This window comes from Columba livia, chromosome 12, assembly GCF_036013475.1.
Source record: "Columba livia isolate bColLiv1 breed racing homer chromosome 12, bColLiv1.pat.W.v2, whole genome shotgun sequence".
NCBI lineage: Eukaryota > Metazoa > Chordata > Aves > Columbiformes > Columbidae > Columba > Columba livia.
The window spans coordinates 19,452,553-19,471,333 of NC_088613.1; the positions used below are offsets into that span (position 1 = coordinate 19,452,553).

The 18,781-nt window shown below is 42.5% G+C and overlaps 1 protein-coding gene and 1 long non-coding RNA gene across 7 annotated transcripts in view; one reads left to right on the top strand and one right to left on the bottom strand.

Annotated features, from left to right (window-relative positions):
• C12H8orf48 (chromosome 12 C8orf48 homolog) overlaps nucleotides 1-3,908 on the top strand; it is an 18,352-nt gene extending 14,444 nt beyond the window's left edge. For all 5 annotated transcript variants that reach the window (XM_065078057.1, XM_065078056.1, XM_065078060.1 and 2 more), the window contains one exon: nucleotides 1,000-3,908. In XM_065078057.1, coding sequence (XP_064934129.1) covers nucleotides 1,000-1,098 — 99 coding nt within the window. In that variant the 3' untranslated portion in view covers nucleotides 1,099-3,908. The remainder of the gene's footprint in view (nucleotides 1-999) is intronic.
• Nucleotides 3,909-5,947: 2,039 nt separating this feature from the next.
• On the bottom strand, nucleotides 5,948-18,090 carry LOC110362586 (uncharacterized). 2 transcript variants are annotated; one of them, XR_010475744.1, is made up of 3 exons: nucleotides 17,690-18,006; nucleotides 9,029-9,073; nucleotides 5,948-7,957 (listed from the first exon to the last, which is right to left on the bottom strand). It is a non-coding gene; the product is annotated as an uncharacterized LOC110362586 (long non-coding RNA). The 2 variants fall into 2 exon arrangements; XR_002420061.2 differs by lacking the exon at nucleotides 9,029-9,073 and having other exon boundaries at nucleotides 17,690-18,090.
• Between the last annotated feature and the right edge of the window lie 691 nt (nucleotides 18,091-18,781).

The window sequence follows — 18,781 nt, forward strand, 5'->3', positions numbered from 1 at the left end:
GATTTACCCTGTTTTATGGCAAGGAGATGAGATTGACCTGAATGCAGTGCAAGTCAAAATAGAATTTGGCTCCGTATCTTTAACAAAATGCTTGAGACTAACATACTAATCAGATTATTTGAGCTTGCCTGATTTATGTAAGATGAAGGTCTTTACCAGGATGTCCTAGAATTGTTTTGCAGTACATCTTGATTATTTTTCCACAGTTTGTTTTCTGGTGGGCTGTCCAAGACAATAAATAACAAAATGATGTTGTAGTAGGTAACTATGGCCATACTAGTCCTCCTTTTACTCATCCTTTGGTGCAGGGGTGTCAGAATAGGATGCTGCAGCATGTTGTGGAGGCTGAGGCCTCTCGGATACATGGAGGTTTCTTCTTGGAAGAACTGTCTGTGTCTCCTGTCAGAATGATTCAAGTTTTATTGCTAGGAGATACTTCTGGAATAGGCAGTAGGCACCATGAGCTGAAACTTAGGGAACATCTTGGGTTTTCTGTGGCTGTTCCTCAGGATGAACTACCCTCTTTTTGGAAGGGAGTCAGATTGAAAGCAGGTTGTTTCTGAGCAGTCAATAACGGTTCTCTTGGAAGCCCCAAGATCTTTCTGTGTTTGTGAGCAGGGTGGGAATTTGTGCACTCTACCACATAGTCTTTTTTTAACCTAATAATGCTAGTCTTCTGATTTTTGACTCCCATTTACTGAGTACCTAAGATGTGAGAACTGCAGTCTCAAGTGAGGCTTCACCTTTTTTCTCTTTTCTCCCAGCCTCCCCAAAATGGCCAGCTGCTTTTTCCTTCCCCTCCTACTTTATGGGGCAGATCACTGACTGCACTGTTTGACAAAGTTTTTAAGTAGGATGCTTTAGAAGTCCAGCAAAACTGCCTGCCTAGTTGCTTTTTAGGGACTGGATATGGCTGCCAATGGTAGGCCTGTGATACAGGACACGAGAAATGTCAGGGATACAAAACCGGGTAATTTTCATGTTCCTTTTTTATTTCAGGATGTGCTTACACGTATAGGAGAAGCACTTGAAAGCTTTCCCAAACCTTCAGAGGATCCCAGGAACTTATGGCAAAGGCTGAAAGGTCATAAAATGTAAAGCCTGAAGGCAGTAAACGTAACTCAAGGACATAAAGAACTGGGAGAGTCATCTGCGGGCAGTCACATACTGAATGCCAATGATTGTGGATGTAACCTGTGTTGTCAGTGATTAATTGGGTGGTGGTTTAATATTCTAGCAGGTGGAAGTAGATATGCCCAGCATGTGGGTGTCTGGGTTATGGTTCAACCCTTCATTTTCCCTAAACACAAATGTTGCAATGTATTGTAATCCAGCTCAATACGTTTTGCACATTACGGAAACCAATGATTTCTATTATTAATCTGACAAGTAAAAAGTATTGTTTTTGTGGGATTGCTTGTGGAATTTCAGAGCAGCTCACAGCTGCTTCCATCCATAAGAAAAATGAATGATTCTGTTTTTCAGGGCAGGGAGGTACAATTACTGGATTTCAGCTCAATCTTTGCCCACTGTGTCATGGTAAATTGGAAGCGAGAGCCCCAGGTGGAGGAGAAAAAGAAGGTTGTGAAGTAACTATAGAAAGGAGTAAAATGAGATTGGGGTATTTATAGAACTGAAATAATGAGACTATAAGAGAAATTAAATTAATCAGCAAGACTGAGGATGCCAACAGGACAAGAAATGATGATAAATTAATCATAGAACTTGTATAGGATAGGTTTCTGGGAATAGAAAAAACAACATAGATTAAAATCGGAGTAAGATGCCAAATAATATTTTTTGACCATTTTTTGAATGTACTTTGGAATTTGTTGTAATTTTCTGTGATACTTTCCTAGATGGCCAAGTCACTGTATGTCAGAGTGGGTGAAAGATTGGTATTCAGTACATATCTAAATAAAATGGCTTTATGCTGGGGATCTCGATGGGTTCGACAATGAAATCATCTTCATTGCATCCTCAAAAGATGTGCTGATCAGTGGGCACAAATGCAGCCACCTTGCTGATCAGTGCAGATGGCGAGAGCTCGTGTCCCTCTTGCAGCAACCTTGGGCCGTTGGACTTGAGTGAGTCATGAAGTTACCGACTCTCACCAGTCTCCAGTTTCCTGACTTGTGTGCACTTAGATGTCTGAAGGCTGCAGAAATCTTGAAGGAATATCCTTATCTATGATATTTTCCTGAATTTTTCTTACAGAGAAAGTAGAATTAAATGTTACTGTTGCATTTTGTTGTCCCATTTTGGGACAAGAATATGTATTCTTGAAGTTGGTTTTGTGTTGTATACCCATGTAGTTATTTACTTTTGTATGCTGTATTTTGTTTTAAGAGTGTTTGAAGGTTGTGGAGCCTCTTGTTTTCACTTCCCACAAATCAGTGGAAAACGTGATACAGAGGTAGAGAGGTCCTCCTATTTTAGCCAATACCTGCCTTTTAGTGCTTAAAACCTACCTTGGGTGATTTCACTGAGAGGTGATCCTGAGCACATCAAGCCCCAAGTGAAAATATAATGCAGGCCGGAGTTGTTCAAAGCTAGTTGTTCTCCCTGCCTTGGCACAATTTATTCTGATTTCTTGTAAACAGCAGGTTTAATAGCCCATCAAAAATATTCCCCTAAGCTTGGCTTTCACTTTAGAATTGTCACTGCAGATTATGTAGCTACCTATGTAATGAATGCAGCTTTTTGCTTCCTATTACTCTATAATCCTTAGAAATGTTTAAATCCCTTAAATCTCCTACCTTCCAATCTTATAAACCTTTTCTTTTTAGATGCTGCGTCTCTGTTTCTTATTTGCTTTGGACTATACCCCTTGTTTCTTGAGTTTCTCCAAGTCTCTCACAACCTGCCCAACACCAGGCAAAGGTGCCTGTTACTCCATGTGAAGTCTCACAAGGGCAGTTGGATACAGAAGTGGTGATCAGGAATGGAACCCTTTGAAAACGTAATTTCGCTGTTCTTGCCAATGAACACAGTTTTCAGCCCTTACAAAACCACAGAAAGTGAGTTCCAGGACTCTAAATGTAAATTGATTATTTTTATAAGTAAAAGACTACATTTTGATATTTTTGCTTTCAGTACTTAGGTGCTTTCTAGAAATACTGAAATATTTCTTTGCAACTCTTGTCAAGCCTTTATGCAGATACGTTGAACTATGAGCTATTTGGGTTAAGCATCTGACAATATTTCTCTGTAAAATAGTATTCATACTCGCGCAGCACAGTGGCTGTATAGTGCTTGTTTGTTCGCATAAATGTTCCTAAGACAGATCAGATAGCTTCTCCGAAAAATCAAAGCACATTTTGCTTATGTCTGCATGCGTTTCTCTACTGCTCACTACAGTTCTTTCATTTTTTATCAAGAATGACTCTGAGAGCTGAGTGTTTGTCTTTTGCTTTCTTGTAGCAGCTATTAGGAGTGTACAATGGAATGAATGATCTGAGTCTCTAAATAATTTATGTTATAATCCTGCAGTGTTTGAGACTAGAGATCTAAAAATTCTGACATGGAGGACGTAGGAAAAAAGAGTAGATCACGTCTCTTCCTTTTTCCCCTCACAGGAGCTCCCCCATCCACCTTCCTCAGCAGTAGATGTTTTCTTTTGATCCAAAGAAACACCCTAAAACTATGATCAAGAAATATTTATTCCTCTGCTCCCTTGTTTGTGCTTGCTCGGGTATAAAAGGAGCGAGATGGATCGAGGGTGATTCATCTGGTGGGCAGCTGTAGTACTGAAACAAATCAATCTGCCTGTTAAAAGTACTTGGGAGCTTTTGCTTTCTAGCTTCCATGCTACACATAGTGGTGTTATTTAATCTTCTGAATGATTTGTTGTGTAGCAGAGTTTATTGCGCTGAACTTTGTACAAATACAGATGGGTCTTCCATATATGCATTGGTGTATTATGTGTATGTTGATAACTGGTTTCATGATGTTAGACTTCATAACTGACTCTTGGGATAAAATGATACTCTTCCTATGGAATGCAGCCATGTAATTTCCACTTTATTTTGTGCTTTCTCTGTACAAAAATGAACCTGGCTTCCAGGCTCAGTCATTCCTTAATCTTGTTTCTAATCATCTGTTGGGTCATGGGACTTTATTTGTTTTTCCTCTAGGATAAACTTCCATCTCATTCACAATAGGCTACTAGCATGTGTTGGAAGGGGAATGAACTTTTAGTGCAATTAACTTGCCTGGATATGAGCTGGGAACAAAGATGAATGTGTTTGAACACTGACTTCCAGGCACTTGTGAAATGTATCGTGGTGGAGGCTGGAAGGGACCTCTGGAGCTCATCTGGTCCAACCCCCTGCTCAAATGAGGTCAACTAGAGCCAGGTAGGACCTGGTCCCACTGGTACCCCCTTATGTTAATCTTGAGGTTTTTCTCTGAAGCTACATTAAAATCTCAAAAGCTTCAGGCTCCCTTGGAGCCACTGTCCTTTTATAAATCCCTCTCCCAGTCTTGGTTTTGTTGTGTGCGAGAGTCAGTTGTTCGCATGTGTTGGTGTTTCTACTGCAGCCAGTGTGATCAGCTTCCAAGAGGAGCTGAACCCATTTATTCAAATTGGGAGCTTGACAAAAACTTTAAACTGGCAGCACTGAGGACAGGGGTTTGTGGCTGGTAGGGATCATGTTCCCCTACGAAATTGTTACCTGACACAGCGCCCAGATTCTTCAGTAAAAACCCGAATTGTAGCTTTCAGTGCAGTTATTCCGAATCAAACATATGCCAGCAAGACCTGGTGTGCTTTCAGCTCTGTATTTTTAAGGCATTTTGAAATATGCCTGCATTCTTCAAATTGTAATTTTATTGCCATTCAGTATGGTTTTCAGAGAATGACTTTTTATTGTCTCCACTCAGAGCGCACCTAGACACTGTGTAAATTGTTACTGCCTGGTATTCTAAGTGCCGCTGTGTTTAAAAAATGTTTTTAATTTTGTGAATACCCACATTAGTCTTACAAGCACTGCATTTGCATTGTTTGTATACAACTAGCTAGCTGTTCCTTTTTCCTCCACAACTGATTTTGAAAGTCTTTGCCTGCACCGACAGCTGTGTGATCTGTGTGTGCAGAGTCACAGAATCCCAGAATGTCAGGGGTTGGGAAGGACCTGGAAAGCTCATCCAGTGCAATCCCCCCATGGAGCAGGAACACCCAGATGAGGTTACACAGGAAGGTGTCCAGGCGGGTTGGAATGTCTGCACAGAAGGAGACTCCACAACCCCCCTGGGCAGCCTGGGCCAGGCTCTGCCACCCTCACCCCGAACAAGTTTAAGTGGAACCCCTTGTGTTCCAGTTTGTACTCATTACCCCTTGTCCTGTCACCGGTTGTCACTGAGAAGAGCCTGGCTCCATCCTCCTGACACTCCCCCTTTCCATATTGATCCCCAGGAATGAGTCCCCCCTCAGTCTCCTCTTGTCCAGCTCCAGAGCCCCAGCTCCCTCAGCCTTTCCTCACACGGGAGATGCTCCACTCCCTTCAGCATCTTGGTGGCTGCGCTGGACTCTCTCCAGCAGTTCCCTGTCCTGCTGGAACTGAGGGGCCACAACTGGACACAATATTCCAGGTGTGGTCTCCCCAGGGCAGAGCAGAGGGGCAGGAGAACCTCTCTGACCTACTGACCACCCCCTTCTAACCCACCCCAGGTACCATTGGCCTTCCTGGCCACAAGGGCCCAGTGCTGGCTCATGCTCATCCTGCTGTCCCCAGGACACCCAGGTCCCTTTCCCCTACACTGCTCTCTAATAGGTCATTCACCAACTTATACTGGAACCTGGGGTTGTTCCTGCCCAGATGCAATACTCTACACTTTCCCTTGTTATGGGAAGTATGTGCCTTCTGTCTATAAGGCACTAGGTCCTCTTTCAAATTTCCTATAGAATTGGTCAGAGCACCTTAAAAAAACTTCCAGCTTCTGGGCATGGATATTCACTGCTTATTTATTCATTTATTTATTTTGTAATAAAATAGTACTGTTTGCTGTCACAAAGACTAGTGTGTATGACCCATAAATACGTTTGTAAAATATATCCGTAGCATGTAACAGAATCCTTCTGAATATTCTGTGCAAATTCATATTTCTTAAAGAACATTTACATCCTTCTTCTTGACATTTTTAAATAGAACATTTTTTGCCTACAGAAGTAAGTTTACAGCATCATCACAGTATTATAGCTTGTTTAAAAATACATACAGCATTCATGGTAATTGCAAGCAAGCTATATACTTGAACAGGGGTTTTGGTTGTAATTGTACACGTTTTCTACTTTTTAAAACAGTTACATATATTAATATTACATACATCACTTTGTTAGAAAATATTACTTATATGCTACTCACAAGAGATCTGTCACTTTTCTGTGATTATAATATTACAAGCTATGAAAATAGAAACACACCATTGTATGGTTGGTTTAAAAATAATTACAAGCCTGGTTTAAAAAGCGTCTTAGGCTTGCTCTTTCCTTGGTAAGTTAGGTTCCACTACCATTGGAAGTCCTTAATCCACATATGGTTGGAATGCCACTAGCACCTCTCAACACTGAACCTTACGGGAAAGAAATGTGACTTTCTGCCTGCTGACAACTTCAGGGTTTGGTCCCCCACGCTTTCTGTGTGGAACTTTGGCCAAAGACGTGAAGGGTTCTCCAGCTACCGGCCGCCAGGGCCAGGCGGCTACTGCTGGGGATCCAGGGATCCCATTTACTTAACACTCTGGATTTCAAAATCTTAAGGCAGATGATTAGGTCAGTGCAAGACAACACAACTCCACTTTCTTTTTAAACTTAATTTTATTTTATTTTTCCCCAGCTGTGTTGGTTTGCATTAACCAAAATCTGCCCCTTTGCCTATATTAACCAAAGTCTGACCTTTTGCTTTCCACAGGCCAGTGGGTTTTTGAAAGAGCGCGAGCAGCAGATTTAAATTGACTGGTTTGGTTATACAACAGAGATTAAAAATATGTGATTGCATTGGTTTTACTCTGCACAAATGAGACTAAATATATAAATATATATATATTTATAGTAAAGCTGTAGGAAATCTCCAAACTGCTAACAACTCTTATAAATAAAACAAGGATATATTTGCTCGGAAATTTCATAGTTGCTGTTCTTTTATTATTTTCAGGTAATGCGAGAGTATTTTTGATGGACCCTTTTTTATGAAACTAGTCCAGGCGTGCTTTGACAAATGCTCTTTTCGTGGTCTTTCTGATACTCCTCTTGTGCTCTTTGCAGTTTTTTACCTCTCAGTTTCCACTTGTGAAAACAGTAGGTTACTAGAGATGTCATTACCAAAGAGAAAATAATAATCAGCACTATAATCAGTGCAATAGTGGATGAGAGGGACCCCTCTAGCTGCTTAGTTTCAGTGTCTCTTGTTGTGTTCAGTTCAGCAAAGTTTTCATAGTCTGTTGAGGTCAAAAGCGCAGGTACAGGAACTTCTTTGAACTTGGGCCTCATTGGGATTCAGTGGTTGTTCTCACACGGTTAAAATTTCTGAAGAAGCCAGAACTACGAGTCCCTCGTCACCCGTGTCATTCGTAAAACTGTTTTCTCCTCAGGTTCCCCAAGCATAGATGTGGCTCAGCAACTTGGTTTATTTATGAAGCCAGGGAGCGTAGGAATAACTGCACGTGGCACAAAGTCTACAGCACAGATCATCTATATTCGCACTTGTGTAAGTCAGAAACGCATGTGCACTGTTGTCTTCTTTCTCAAGGGGTCTCTCTAACATTATAGGCATTAACAAAATCTGCTACAAACCAGGAGCTCTCATGTTAGTGAAAGGTTTTGCTTTTCGCCTCTTCTTTAATATTTTCTCTCAGACTTGGCTTGTCTGGAGAGGATTGTGATTTGTGGTTTTTGTCCTTGTTCTACTGGAGCTTAGATGTCCTCACTGATTGCAAGTCTGGCATCTGGAAAAATGACCTGGGTGAAAAATGATACAGGATTACTTCAGAGGTGAGTTCCTCTAAAGGCAGTGAGCTGTAATCTAGAATTTAAAAACCTTACTCTTTAATTCAGATAGAATTTCAAATACATTTAAGTCATTTGGCTTTGATAGGTGCTGTGTGTGACAAATCCTAAAGAATTTCCTCATCTGAGCAGTTCTGAAGTGAAGAGCTGGACTACCCTCCCCCTTCCCTCCCCTCTTCCAAATCTCCAGGTTAAATGCCGAGGAACAGGGCTGGTCTGCTCTCACTGGTTTCTGCTTCCACTCGGGACAGTAGGATTTGGCCGCAGGATGTTTTGCTTTGAGGAGCTGTAAGCACTTTCAGAGCTATTTATTTCAAATAACAGATTGCTCCAATCCTTCTCCACCCTACTCCCAAATGCTTTGTGGGCAAAATTAGGTTTCAGAGGTCTTGCAGCACAACTCTTTGTTCAGAAGTGCTCAGTTCGATGGGATGCAGTTGTAATTCATCTGCTTTAGAGAACTCTGTGGTTCATCCCACTCAGGCTAGCAGAGAACTGAGGGTCTCTGTTACTAATTAACAGCACGTTCTTATTTGTAATAGAGACTGTTTACTATAGATTAGCATTCTGTTTATGTTAAAAGATGTAAATGAGCAGTTCTTGCCAGTTTGGAACAATATGTTCACATAATCAAAAATAAATGTTGATTTTGTTTTTAAGTTTAAAAGCCAGATTTTACTGTATTTTAGGACCAAAAAAAAGTGTTTGTAAAGCTGATTGAAAGTTCATTTTGCATAAGGCAACCAGTGCGACATCGTACATCTTTGATGAATGTCTACATGTTGCACTACTGGCAAGCCATATATCAGGAGGTTATGACAACAGAATATTTTAGTGCTGCTTGGCTATGTATTCAACATCTTTCTCAAGTTGCCTTAGGAAAGGAACTGCAATAAAAGAATGTAAGAAACTGAGGGATGCCTTTCTGATTTATGGACTGGCTAAGTGTCCACCACCCACGTGAAAGTCCAGGAGGGCAGAATGTCTCAGCACTAATGAAAATCAGATTTTTGCCATACTTGCCTGAACCTGTATCTCATCTCATCTGTATCCACAGCTATCAGATTCCTATGGGGAACATATAAAATCATTAGGCATCTGGTACTGTATGGTACTGTTCCCAGAAGGTGAGTGGATGTTACTTGTAACTCCATTTCACCATCAGGTCAGGTATGTGCGTTTTCAAAAACAAACCAGGAATGCTTTTAAAATCTTAAGCCTGCAAACTACTGCTTGTGCTTCAGCCATAATTCGGGAGAAAGGAGACTGCTCTTATGGACAAATCCCTCCACTTCACAACAGTGTCTGAGGATTCTGCTCGTGCCTCTGCTGCAGACTCTTGAGCAACTATGACCAAACCATTCAGTGTCTGTGGGTAATACAGCAATGCTACCACTGACTTCTGGCCTGCTTTGCGTTTATGTTTATTAAGGGCAAAGTATGGTTCTTGCTCTTGTTTGTGGATGAATTGGTGAACCAGGTTGGCAGGCAAAGAGTGCAGGGTGACGTGCATGAGAGAAACTTCAAAAATTGCAAACCATGGCTGACGGAGGCCCACCTTGGTGTCTGCACAGCAATAAGCAAGTGCCAAGAAGACGGCTTAACAGAAGAAGCTCTTGCTTTTTCCTGGGGATATCGATCTGAAGTGCGTGTATGCTAATGCACACAGTGTGGAGCAGAAACAAGAGGAGAAATGAGAAGACTTCATGAAATTGCAAGGTGGTGATCTCACTGGGATCACAGATGTGGCTCACACAACCGAGGCGCTGCTATGGAAGCTGAGGAGAGCAGACCTTGGCTTTTTCAGGGGTCTGCTTGGAAGACTCTTACGTAAGACACTCTTGGAGAGAAGAGGGCTCCAGGAAATCTGGTTGCTTGCCAAGGATCACCTCCAAACTCGGGAACGGTTCATCCCAATATGCAGGAAATCAAATGATGGTGGCAGAAGGTGTGTGTGGCTGAACAAGGAGCTCCTGCCAAAACTCCAACATAAAAAAGAAGCATGCGGGAGGTAGATGCAAGGACAGGTGATCCAGGAGGAATAGAGCAACATTGAGCATGCAGGGATGGGGTTAGCAAAGCCAAAGCCTCTTGGGAGGTGAGTCTTGCACAGAACATAAATGCAGCAGGCAAGGGCTTCTATAGATATATCTGCAGCAAAAGAAAGGCTGGGGCAGATGTGGACCTGAATGGTGCAGGAGACAGGATGACCAAGGATGTAGAAAAGACCAAAACTGGTCATATTTGTCCTCAGCAGTCTCAGCCCCCTGAGACCAATGGAGAAGTGTGGCACAGAAAGGACTTACCCTTGATATGAGAATATCAAGTTAGGGAATGCTTAAAGAAACTACTCAACGTTGACAAACCCATGGGAGCTGAAGTGCTGAGGAAACTGAACGGTGTCGTTGCAAGGATGTTCTCAGTAAGTTTTTAAAGGTTCTGGTGGCCTGTGGGGCTTTCAGAGGACTAGAAGTGAATTTCATTGCTATCTTCAAGAACAACAAGGAGGAGAATCTGGGGAAGTACAGGCTGGTCATCCCCGCTTCTGTCCCTTGGGAAGGTGACATAACAAATCTTTTTGGAAACCATTTCCAAACACATTAAGGACAAGAAGGTAATTGGGTGTAGTCAGCATGGATATAGGAGGGGGAAAATAACCTTGGCCAAGCTGGTAGCCCACTGTGATAAAATGATTAGCCCGATGGCTGAAGGAGAGCAGTGAGTGTTGTTTATCATTACTTTGGAGAGGTTTTTGACACTGTCTCCAAGACCATTGAGTAGACAAACTGATGAAATATGGACTGGATAAGTGTAGAGTGAGGCGGATTTAGAACTGGCTGAGCTGCTGGTCTCAAAAGGTTGAGATCACAGCACAGAGTCCACTTGGAGGTGAGTCAGTAGTGGCGTACCTTAAGGGTTGAAACTGGGGTCAGCGCTGCTCAGTGTCATCACTGATGACTTGGATGATGAGATAGAGTGTCCACCCAGCAGGTTTGCAGATGATACAACACTAGGAGAATTGGCTGATGAACCAGCTAGTTGTGCTACCATTCAGAGGGCTCTCAACAGGCTGGAGAAGTGGACAGAGAACATCATCATGAGGTTCAACAAGGAGAAATGCAAAGGACCTGTGCCTAGAGAGGAACAACCTCATGTACAAGTATGTTCTGGGGGCCAACTGGTTGGAAAGCAGCTTTGCAGAAAAGGACCTGGGGGTCCTGGTGGACAACAAGCTGAACATGAGCCAGCATTATGCTCCTGGTGTAAAGTCCTGTGACATCCTTGTCTGCATTAGCGTTGTCAGCAAGTTGAGAGAAGTGATTGTTCACCTCTGCTCAGCACTGGTGAGACCATAGGAGTGGTAGAGGTTAATGTCTTGGCATCGGCTTATATTGGAATGTGCTACTGAGATTTCAGCTGTTGAGAAGGATTTGGGCCCCTGGTGCTCTGCTTAAATTTCGAGAAGACTGTTCAATGTTATTCGTAATCGTTGGATTAGGCAGACAACACACAAAGCACACATTTCAAGTTGAGTCAGGTTCCATCTACTGAACTTTCAATGTCAACACTTTTATCGTGAGGAAACTTTCTATTAAAAAAAATCCCAGAACATTCTTCATTGTCCATGCTCCAATTTAGTTCAAACAGTAGAGAATAAATTATTACGTTGGTTGTTTTTGTGTGAGTCATAAGTCTTCAGTGTATTTTGAGCATTATGAACATGCAAACTAAGTATCTCAGGACTGCTCACATTTACTTCCCATTAGCATTGAATGAAATATATTAAAAAGGTTCAGGTATTTATAAAAATAATTTGAGTGATATTTTGATCCATGTCCTCACCTAGAGATGGACTTTGCTACCATGGCTCATGTTTTCATACCTTTGTGGTTTAGAAAGTTCATGTTTAAAGTAAATACAACTCTATGAATGGGGAGACCAAAAATCTGCTCCTTTTTTTTTGTAATGTTCTTGGGACAGGCATTAGCTTTCATTTTTCAAGCTCGACCTCTGTGCCTCTGAGTACCCCAACAAAGTAGATACAAATATATTTTTGAGGTTTTGTGTAGCTTTTGAGGGTGGAAAGTAAGAGCACGTTGGATGCAATTTGTATGAGAAGAACAAAGGAAACTACAGTAACAAAAATCAGTGTCTTATATGGTAATTCAGGTTATTGGCATCTGTCAAATACTGAATTACTGCAAAGAGTTAAGAATGTTGGTCAACAGCTTTTTGGTTTCATTGAGACTCTGTCCTTTTTATAAAGGCAAAACTTGTTTCTGTTTGCTGTTGCATTGGTCATAATGACATTATCAGTGTTATATTAAAAAGAGTAATGATGATTTGCACTGAATCCTTTAAAAAAAAACACAATTGGAAGACTAGACTTCTATGAAGTTTTAATTGGCTGTGTGTTGGTTTTGGTTTTTAATTGTTAGGATAACTCTGTTTTCTGATTCTGTGTTTCGGTTAAAGAAAGGACCGAGTTTGGTGAATGTCTGAAATCTTCAGCTTCATCGGAAGGATCAAGGCCAGAAATTATACGTGAGTTATTGCAGTTTTGTTGTTTTAATAGGAAGCTGGTTGTACATGCGTGACCTTTAGGCCAAATCAAACTTCCTTGCTTTGCCTTCCTGATTATATTGGTCTGAGTAAGAATGGTTGATAAGGACACGTAAACCAGCAGCAAGTGAGAAATATGTATCATACTGTTCTCAAATGAACACACAAACATCTTTTGAAGGAAAAGAAAACTCACCTGTAAATATAAATCTGCTCTTTGTGAATTAACATTAAAAAATCTCTTTGATTTCAATAGTAGGAGAATCTTTGGTTTCTACCTTTGTGAGCTGCTTTTGTGTGCTCATCCATATATACGCTGTGCTTTTTCAAATGTTGAGTTACTTCTAGTGTTTATATCATCTTAAATATGTATTGGCTTTTTAATATAGTTTCAAGCTTGCTTGCTTGTGTATTTCCCTGCTGCCTTTCAAATTCTCTTCCGTTTTTATTATATTACAGAAATGTAATATGCCTCCTTTCTCTAAATTTGCATATTTTGGATATAAAAACATTTGTGTTAAATTCATCCATCATGTTGGAAACCTGATATGTAAAAGCTGCTTTTCTCCTTTCCCAGAGCTAGAGTAGCAAGACATCTACTAATACACTTGTGTGCAAAATTGCAGCTGAAAGCCAGGGTGGGAGTGAGTAAATGAAACTGAGGACAAGAAGGAGGGAGGGAAAGGAGGAAGGGATGGGAGGAGGAGGCAGGAAAGGCTTAATAAGCAGGTAGTGAGATGTTTTAGCCTTGCTACTTATTTTTCACCGCATCTTCTGTAACCTCACGTGCAAGAACAAAGGGCCAGGTTTTATGAGTGTTTTAAGTATGTACATGAGACCACCCTTGCCGTTTTCAAACCCCATGCATGCACTAGTACGGATCTGTCTCTGTCTTTAGATACTTAAAGTACATTTGGAATCCTTAAGGTTTCAAGTCTGCGAAGAACTGATCAGCTTCCAGCTGGGAGCCACTCAGCCTTTGTACTTCCAGGTAGGTTTTGTGTGCTTTGAGGGGATAGGTTAAATAATAAATATGGAGTTGTTACAGAAGGACATTTGAGTTATGTTTGTAGTGTCACTGGGTTTGTAGGTGTTAAACACTGCAGATTTAGCTGAGAAGTCCTAAAATCAACCCACCTCTTTATGACTTTGTCTTCCATAATATTAATCTTGGAACAAAATAGAAAAAAATTATCTAGATCAGATTTTTACACGTGGTTATCTTTAGAGACTTAATCTGCATAAAACCTGTGTGATTATGTCCAGCGATATAACTGGCAACTTAGATAAAGATCTAAGCAAGTCAGTCTTTTAATTAAGTGTATAAAATTCTAGCCTTAGTCTCTTGGAATGCTTTACACTGTTTTTATCCCAGTGAGCAAGAAAACTCTGCTTTTAGTAGTTGTTGAGCCTGTTCTGTCTTCGTTATACCTGACTTTTTCTCCCTTATGCACGAAGAAAAAAAACCTGCAAGTTTTGGAAGCACTTGTAATAACTCATTCCAGCATTGGTCACATCCATGAGCCAACAGGAAGTTCAATCTTGTTCCTAATAAAGGACCAGTATTCCTGTTCTCCTTAGAGCTGCAACGGGCTTGGCTAAGTTTGAGGGGCAATCTGTGTATGACAAAAGCAAATGATTTTAGAGTAGAACCTGATACCATCTTACCTCTGCATGGAAAGATGCTGAGCAGAAGAGCTTCCCTGGGTTGGGGTGGAAGCTGCCGGCTGTGTGGCCACTCAGGACATCTGCTTTTGTTCCAGAACAACTGCCATGGGCAGGTGTCTGTGCTTAGTGCAGCCCATCACTTGGAACCTGCAATTTTTCTGGGCATTTGGTTTACAGAGAACCCATATGGAGCTAATTCTGCTTTTTAAGGTTATAATTAAAATGAAGTGGTCCCTGAAGCCAGAGCAATTGAAGCAGCAGACCTGTTGTGTTGTAGATTTAGACTCTCTGAAATGGATATTCATCCCACTGATTTTATTGGTGACTTCTCATGATAGTATAACTTGTTAATTTAGTATAACTGATTTGATAAATACCAGCAGCTTTTTAGGTGCGATTACAGCCTCCTCGTACCTGTGTGTTTTGACAAATCCTGTCTTTTGTCTGTACAAGGTCTAAATCCTCACGGAAGTTGCTGGTGCCTGTTGCAGCAACAAGCTGCACGTAAGTCATAATATAGACTGAACGCTTGACGAATTCCCTCCTTAACCCAGTGTCACTAAAACATACCTGTGATACATATTTTAGCCTTGTCTGTGCAGTGGTGTGAGGAAAGTTGGTCATCCTGATCAGTGAAATCCTTGCGTAACGTTTCTAGGTTTGCTTTGAAACTGTATATTAAGTGCTGCCCACAGCTGTGCTGGCTGAGGCTTGGGCAGGCTGTAATAGAACATGTTAGGAGGAAACGGCAAGTCTTAGTCCTTCCACATGCTTATATTTGGGGAAGGGTTTGGGTGTTTTTCTCCTTTGAACTTAGTAAACAGTGCTGTATTGAAGTGCTTTTCTCTAAACAGTAGAACAAATCTGTTCATGATGTCCACTTCAAAAGAGACTTCAATACATTTTAAAAACTATGTTGAGATTGTTTTTCTCGAAACAGCACAAGAAATTCCTCTTTATGGAGAGTGGATTTCCTTGATAAGTCATTCTTTGTTTTTCCTGCTTACATCATCAGCTAAAAAATGTACCCTATAAAATGTGGATTTTTTTATTCCTTTAAAATGGTCTTTCCTGGTTAACTTTTGACTAATTTGGTTCCTATTTATTCCTCTTGCACAACGTTCTATCCTGTTCTTCCCACACGTGTTTCAAAATCAGGGGCAATTACATTCTGTGATTACAGAGGCAGCCTGGGAATTTTTTTCATTAGTCTATATTTTAAATGGTATTCTGTAAAAACACGAATCCTGGAGTGGTAAGCATCAGTGTAGGCTAGGGAATGGTTACACTTGCTCAGTGAATGCTTTTTTCCGTTTGCCTGTTTCTCGGATGAGTTTGTCCTAATGCCCTGTATTACATGGATTTTGGAGTCAGAACAAGTACTGACCAGCCCAGATAGAAGTGGATGTTTAATTGTTCCCTTTGGTTATACAGGATAAACTGAAAGCTGTTTAGATCTGAATTCAAATGAACAAAACCAAAACCTAAGCAGCTTCATAAAATAAGATCTTAAGACAATCAGTAGCATTTTAATTAAATTCTAATATTCTTTGCAGGTGCAGGAGGGTTCTGATTCTGGGCTCACTACTTGTAAAAGGGAGATGAACAAATGCCATCTGCTTTTGTATCCCCCTCTTTTAATCTCTCATCTCCTTTTCTTTCCTTCCCTACTGCTACCAAGGAATGTAATTACGGATGGGACGCTTTGCAGCCTTTCTCTTGGGTCTAAAATCTGCCAAGATTGAAACTCCTGCAGGAATAACATATAGATATATATATTTTTTTAAATGTGCAAAAGAGTTTTTGAACATTCACATATTCATTGAACTAATTTAAAAAGAAAACTCTTTCCAGCCAGCGTGCCTGTTCTTGAGTAACAGTTACAGCGCAGGACTACAACGTATTCAATGCTCAAGGAGTCTCACCTTTAAAATTGTGCAAGAAAAAGAAAAAGATAAAGGGTGGGAGGGAGCAGGGGGCTGAGAGGGGGCGTGATGAATGTCATTTTAGATTCAGCTACTTTATGTCTGTACATTTCTGGAAGAAGAACACACTTTTTGTTCCCCCGCAGCATGGGCTGGGGACGCTCTCTGTAATTGGAGAGTTGTAGGTAAGTACCAAGCGCCCTTCCTTCCTCCTCTCCCAGTCTTAAAGCTCAAAGAGCTGATCTCTGGGGTGGCTGGAACTGGTGTTGGGTAAGCTGGTCCCAGCACAGAGGCTAAAGCAGGAGGTGGTGGTGAAGGGAATAGGGACTTTGTTTAAGCATTCAGTGGTTACTTGTGAGCATGGGTTTTTCTTCTAGATCCAAATCACATTCCAAATGGGAAAAGTTATGTGAAATGCATTTGAGATCAGTTAATCGGGGGTTCCATGGGAGGTGCCTGTGCGCTGCTTTAGCTGCGGATGGGAGGGGATGAGGGACATGTCACCTTCCCCCTGTTGTGGGCTGAGGGGTTCAGCCTTCACACACAGGTAGCGAGGCGAACTGAGCAGGTGTGTGTGTGTGGAGGGGCAGGGATGGGGGTGCTGCTTCTGTGGGTGAGCAACAGGGACAAGTAACAGGGATAACTGCGGGGGGGAGGCTTAGCATGGGCGTGTGGATGGGAAAGGGTGAGGGGTCCATGGGGTTACAGTGGGGATGGAGAGGAAGATGAACATGGTGTGAGAGGAGGAGGGGATGTTCATAGCGGTGTTTGTTGCCTCTTTGTGCTGTGAGGGAGGATGTTATATAGTCTTTGTGAAGGGTGTGTGTGGAAAGCTGCTGGTACTGGGGGGAGGAGGGTCACGCCTCTGCTAGAGCTGCACAGCCCTGCTGGGGACACGGGTGTCCCTGGGCCAGGCTGGGGGAAGCAGAGTGAGCAGCACAGCCCTGGGTGCTGCTCTGCTGCAGGCTGGGCCACCCGTGTGCCGGTACTGTGCCACCCAGTGTGCCGGTACCGTGCTGCCTGGTGCTGTACCGTGCCATCCCGTGTGCCGGTATGTGCCATCCTGTGTGCCGGTACCACAGTGCCCAGTGCTGTACCACCCATGCCAGCTCCCCACGCTGGGTATGGCGATGTTGTGCCGTGCCAGCCCTGCACTCGGGTGCCAGCCGTGCCATGCCAGCCCCGCACGCCAGGTACTGCACCGGGCCGTGCCCCGGCGGGGAGGCTGCGGAGGGCTGGAGCAGGTGCCCAGCCAGCCAAACGACAGATCTGCAGCAAGCACTTGCTGATGCTTGGGCTTTTTGCTGCTGCGCTTTGCGCTCCACGCCAGGAAAATGAGCTTTGTTGGGAAATCAGCTCATTAGGTGATCCCCTTTGAAAGGAGTACACATTCACATAATGGGGAAGGAAAGGAGGCTTTTGACTATGTCCATTTAAATAAAAAGTTGTGACCGCTGCACCCTCCCTCTACTTTCTAATGAGGCTCCGGTTCCGCACAAAGGATTTATCGTAGCCATGCAGTACTCACCTTCTCCAGCCACATCTTCCCCGGCTCGCTGGGCTACTTTCAGAAGGGGAGAGCGCTGAGGGCTGGCAAGGCTGGGAGCCCCTGCCGAAGCCTGACCACGGAGGTAGCCAGAGAGCTCGCAAACTGGCCCGTCTCGTCCCCTCTTGGTCTTTAAAACCGAGCAGCGGATCGTGCTGAACAGGCGCCTTCTTTGTGCTGCAGCTGCGGGGAGGGTGGAACAGCTCCGCACACCCGCTGCCTCAGCAGCGCTCGCTGATCCCAGCCAAATTTTTCAACTTTATTTAGGGGGAAGAATAGATCACATGGGGAGCTTCACCAAACTGGGAGGAGCATGTTAGTGCAGAATCAGGTCACTAACATAAAAACCCAGGAGTTAGTCACCGCCACAAAGATTGATAGTGTTAGCATAATCCAGGCATAAAAAGCAGGCTGAGACAAAGACGAGAGATGCTTCTGTTTTCCTCCCTTATCTGTCTCATTAAGCAGGGTAATTTTGTGCTGCTTTTATCGGGTGAGTTTTCCTAATTGAATAAGAAATAGAATAGAATGTGAAAGAAATATTTTCAGCTTCCAGGTGCTTTTGAGCATATTTTTCTTGGCTGTCAATCTAGCATTTCTGGAATGCCTCCTGTCGTGTTCTATCGATCCAGTCCCAGAGAAATAGATGTTACAGACCTGTTCCAAAACATTACATGTGCCCACATGCAATAGTCTAGATGGACTAATTGTCTCTGACTCCAATCTTTAATTTGCGTCTCGTGCTCAGACAAAGGCTGATCCATTGTTGTCCCACTGGCTGAGAAATCTTTGTGGAATTAAGTTTCTACAGTGCCTTTTTCTAATCTCTTTCATTCATTAATAGATGGCAAAGCTGCCAACAGTAGCAAGATAATGTCAAACTGTCCCCGAGTGCCGAAGAGCTGATCGCTGCCAGGACCGCAGCGTGATTCCTATGACTTTTAATATCTTTGTTTATTTCATCAACTGCACGTTCCAAACCCGTGATGGATTTAGGTGATTTAGAGGCCAAAACTCAAGTACAGATGCCTAAATATGGGAGCCTAAATAATATATATCTTGTGAAGAAGTGGG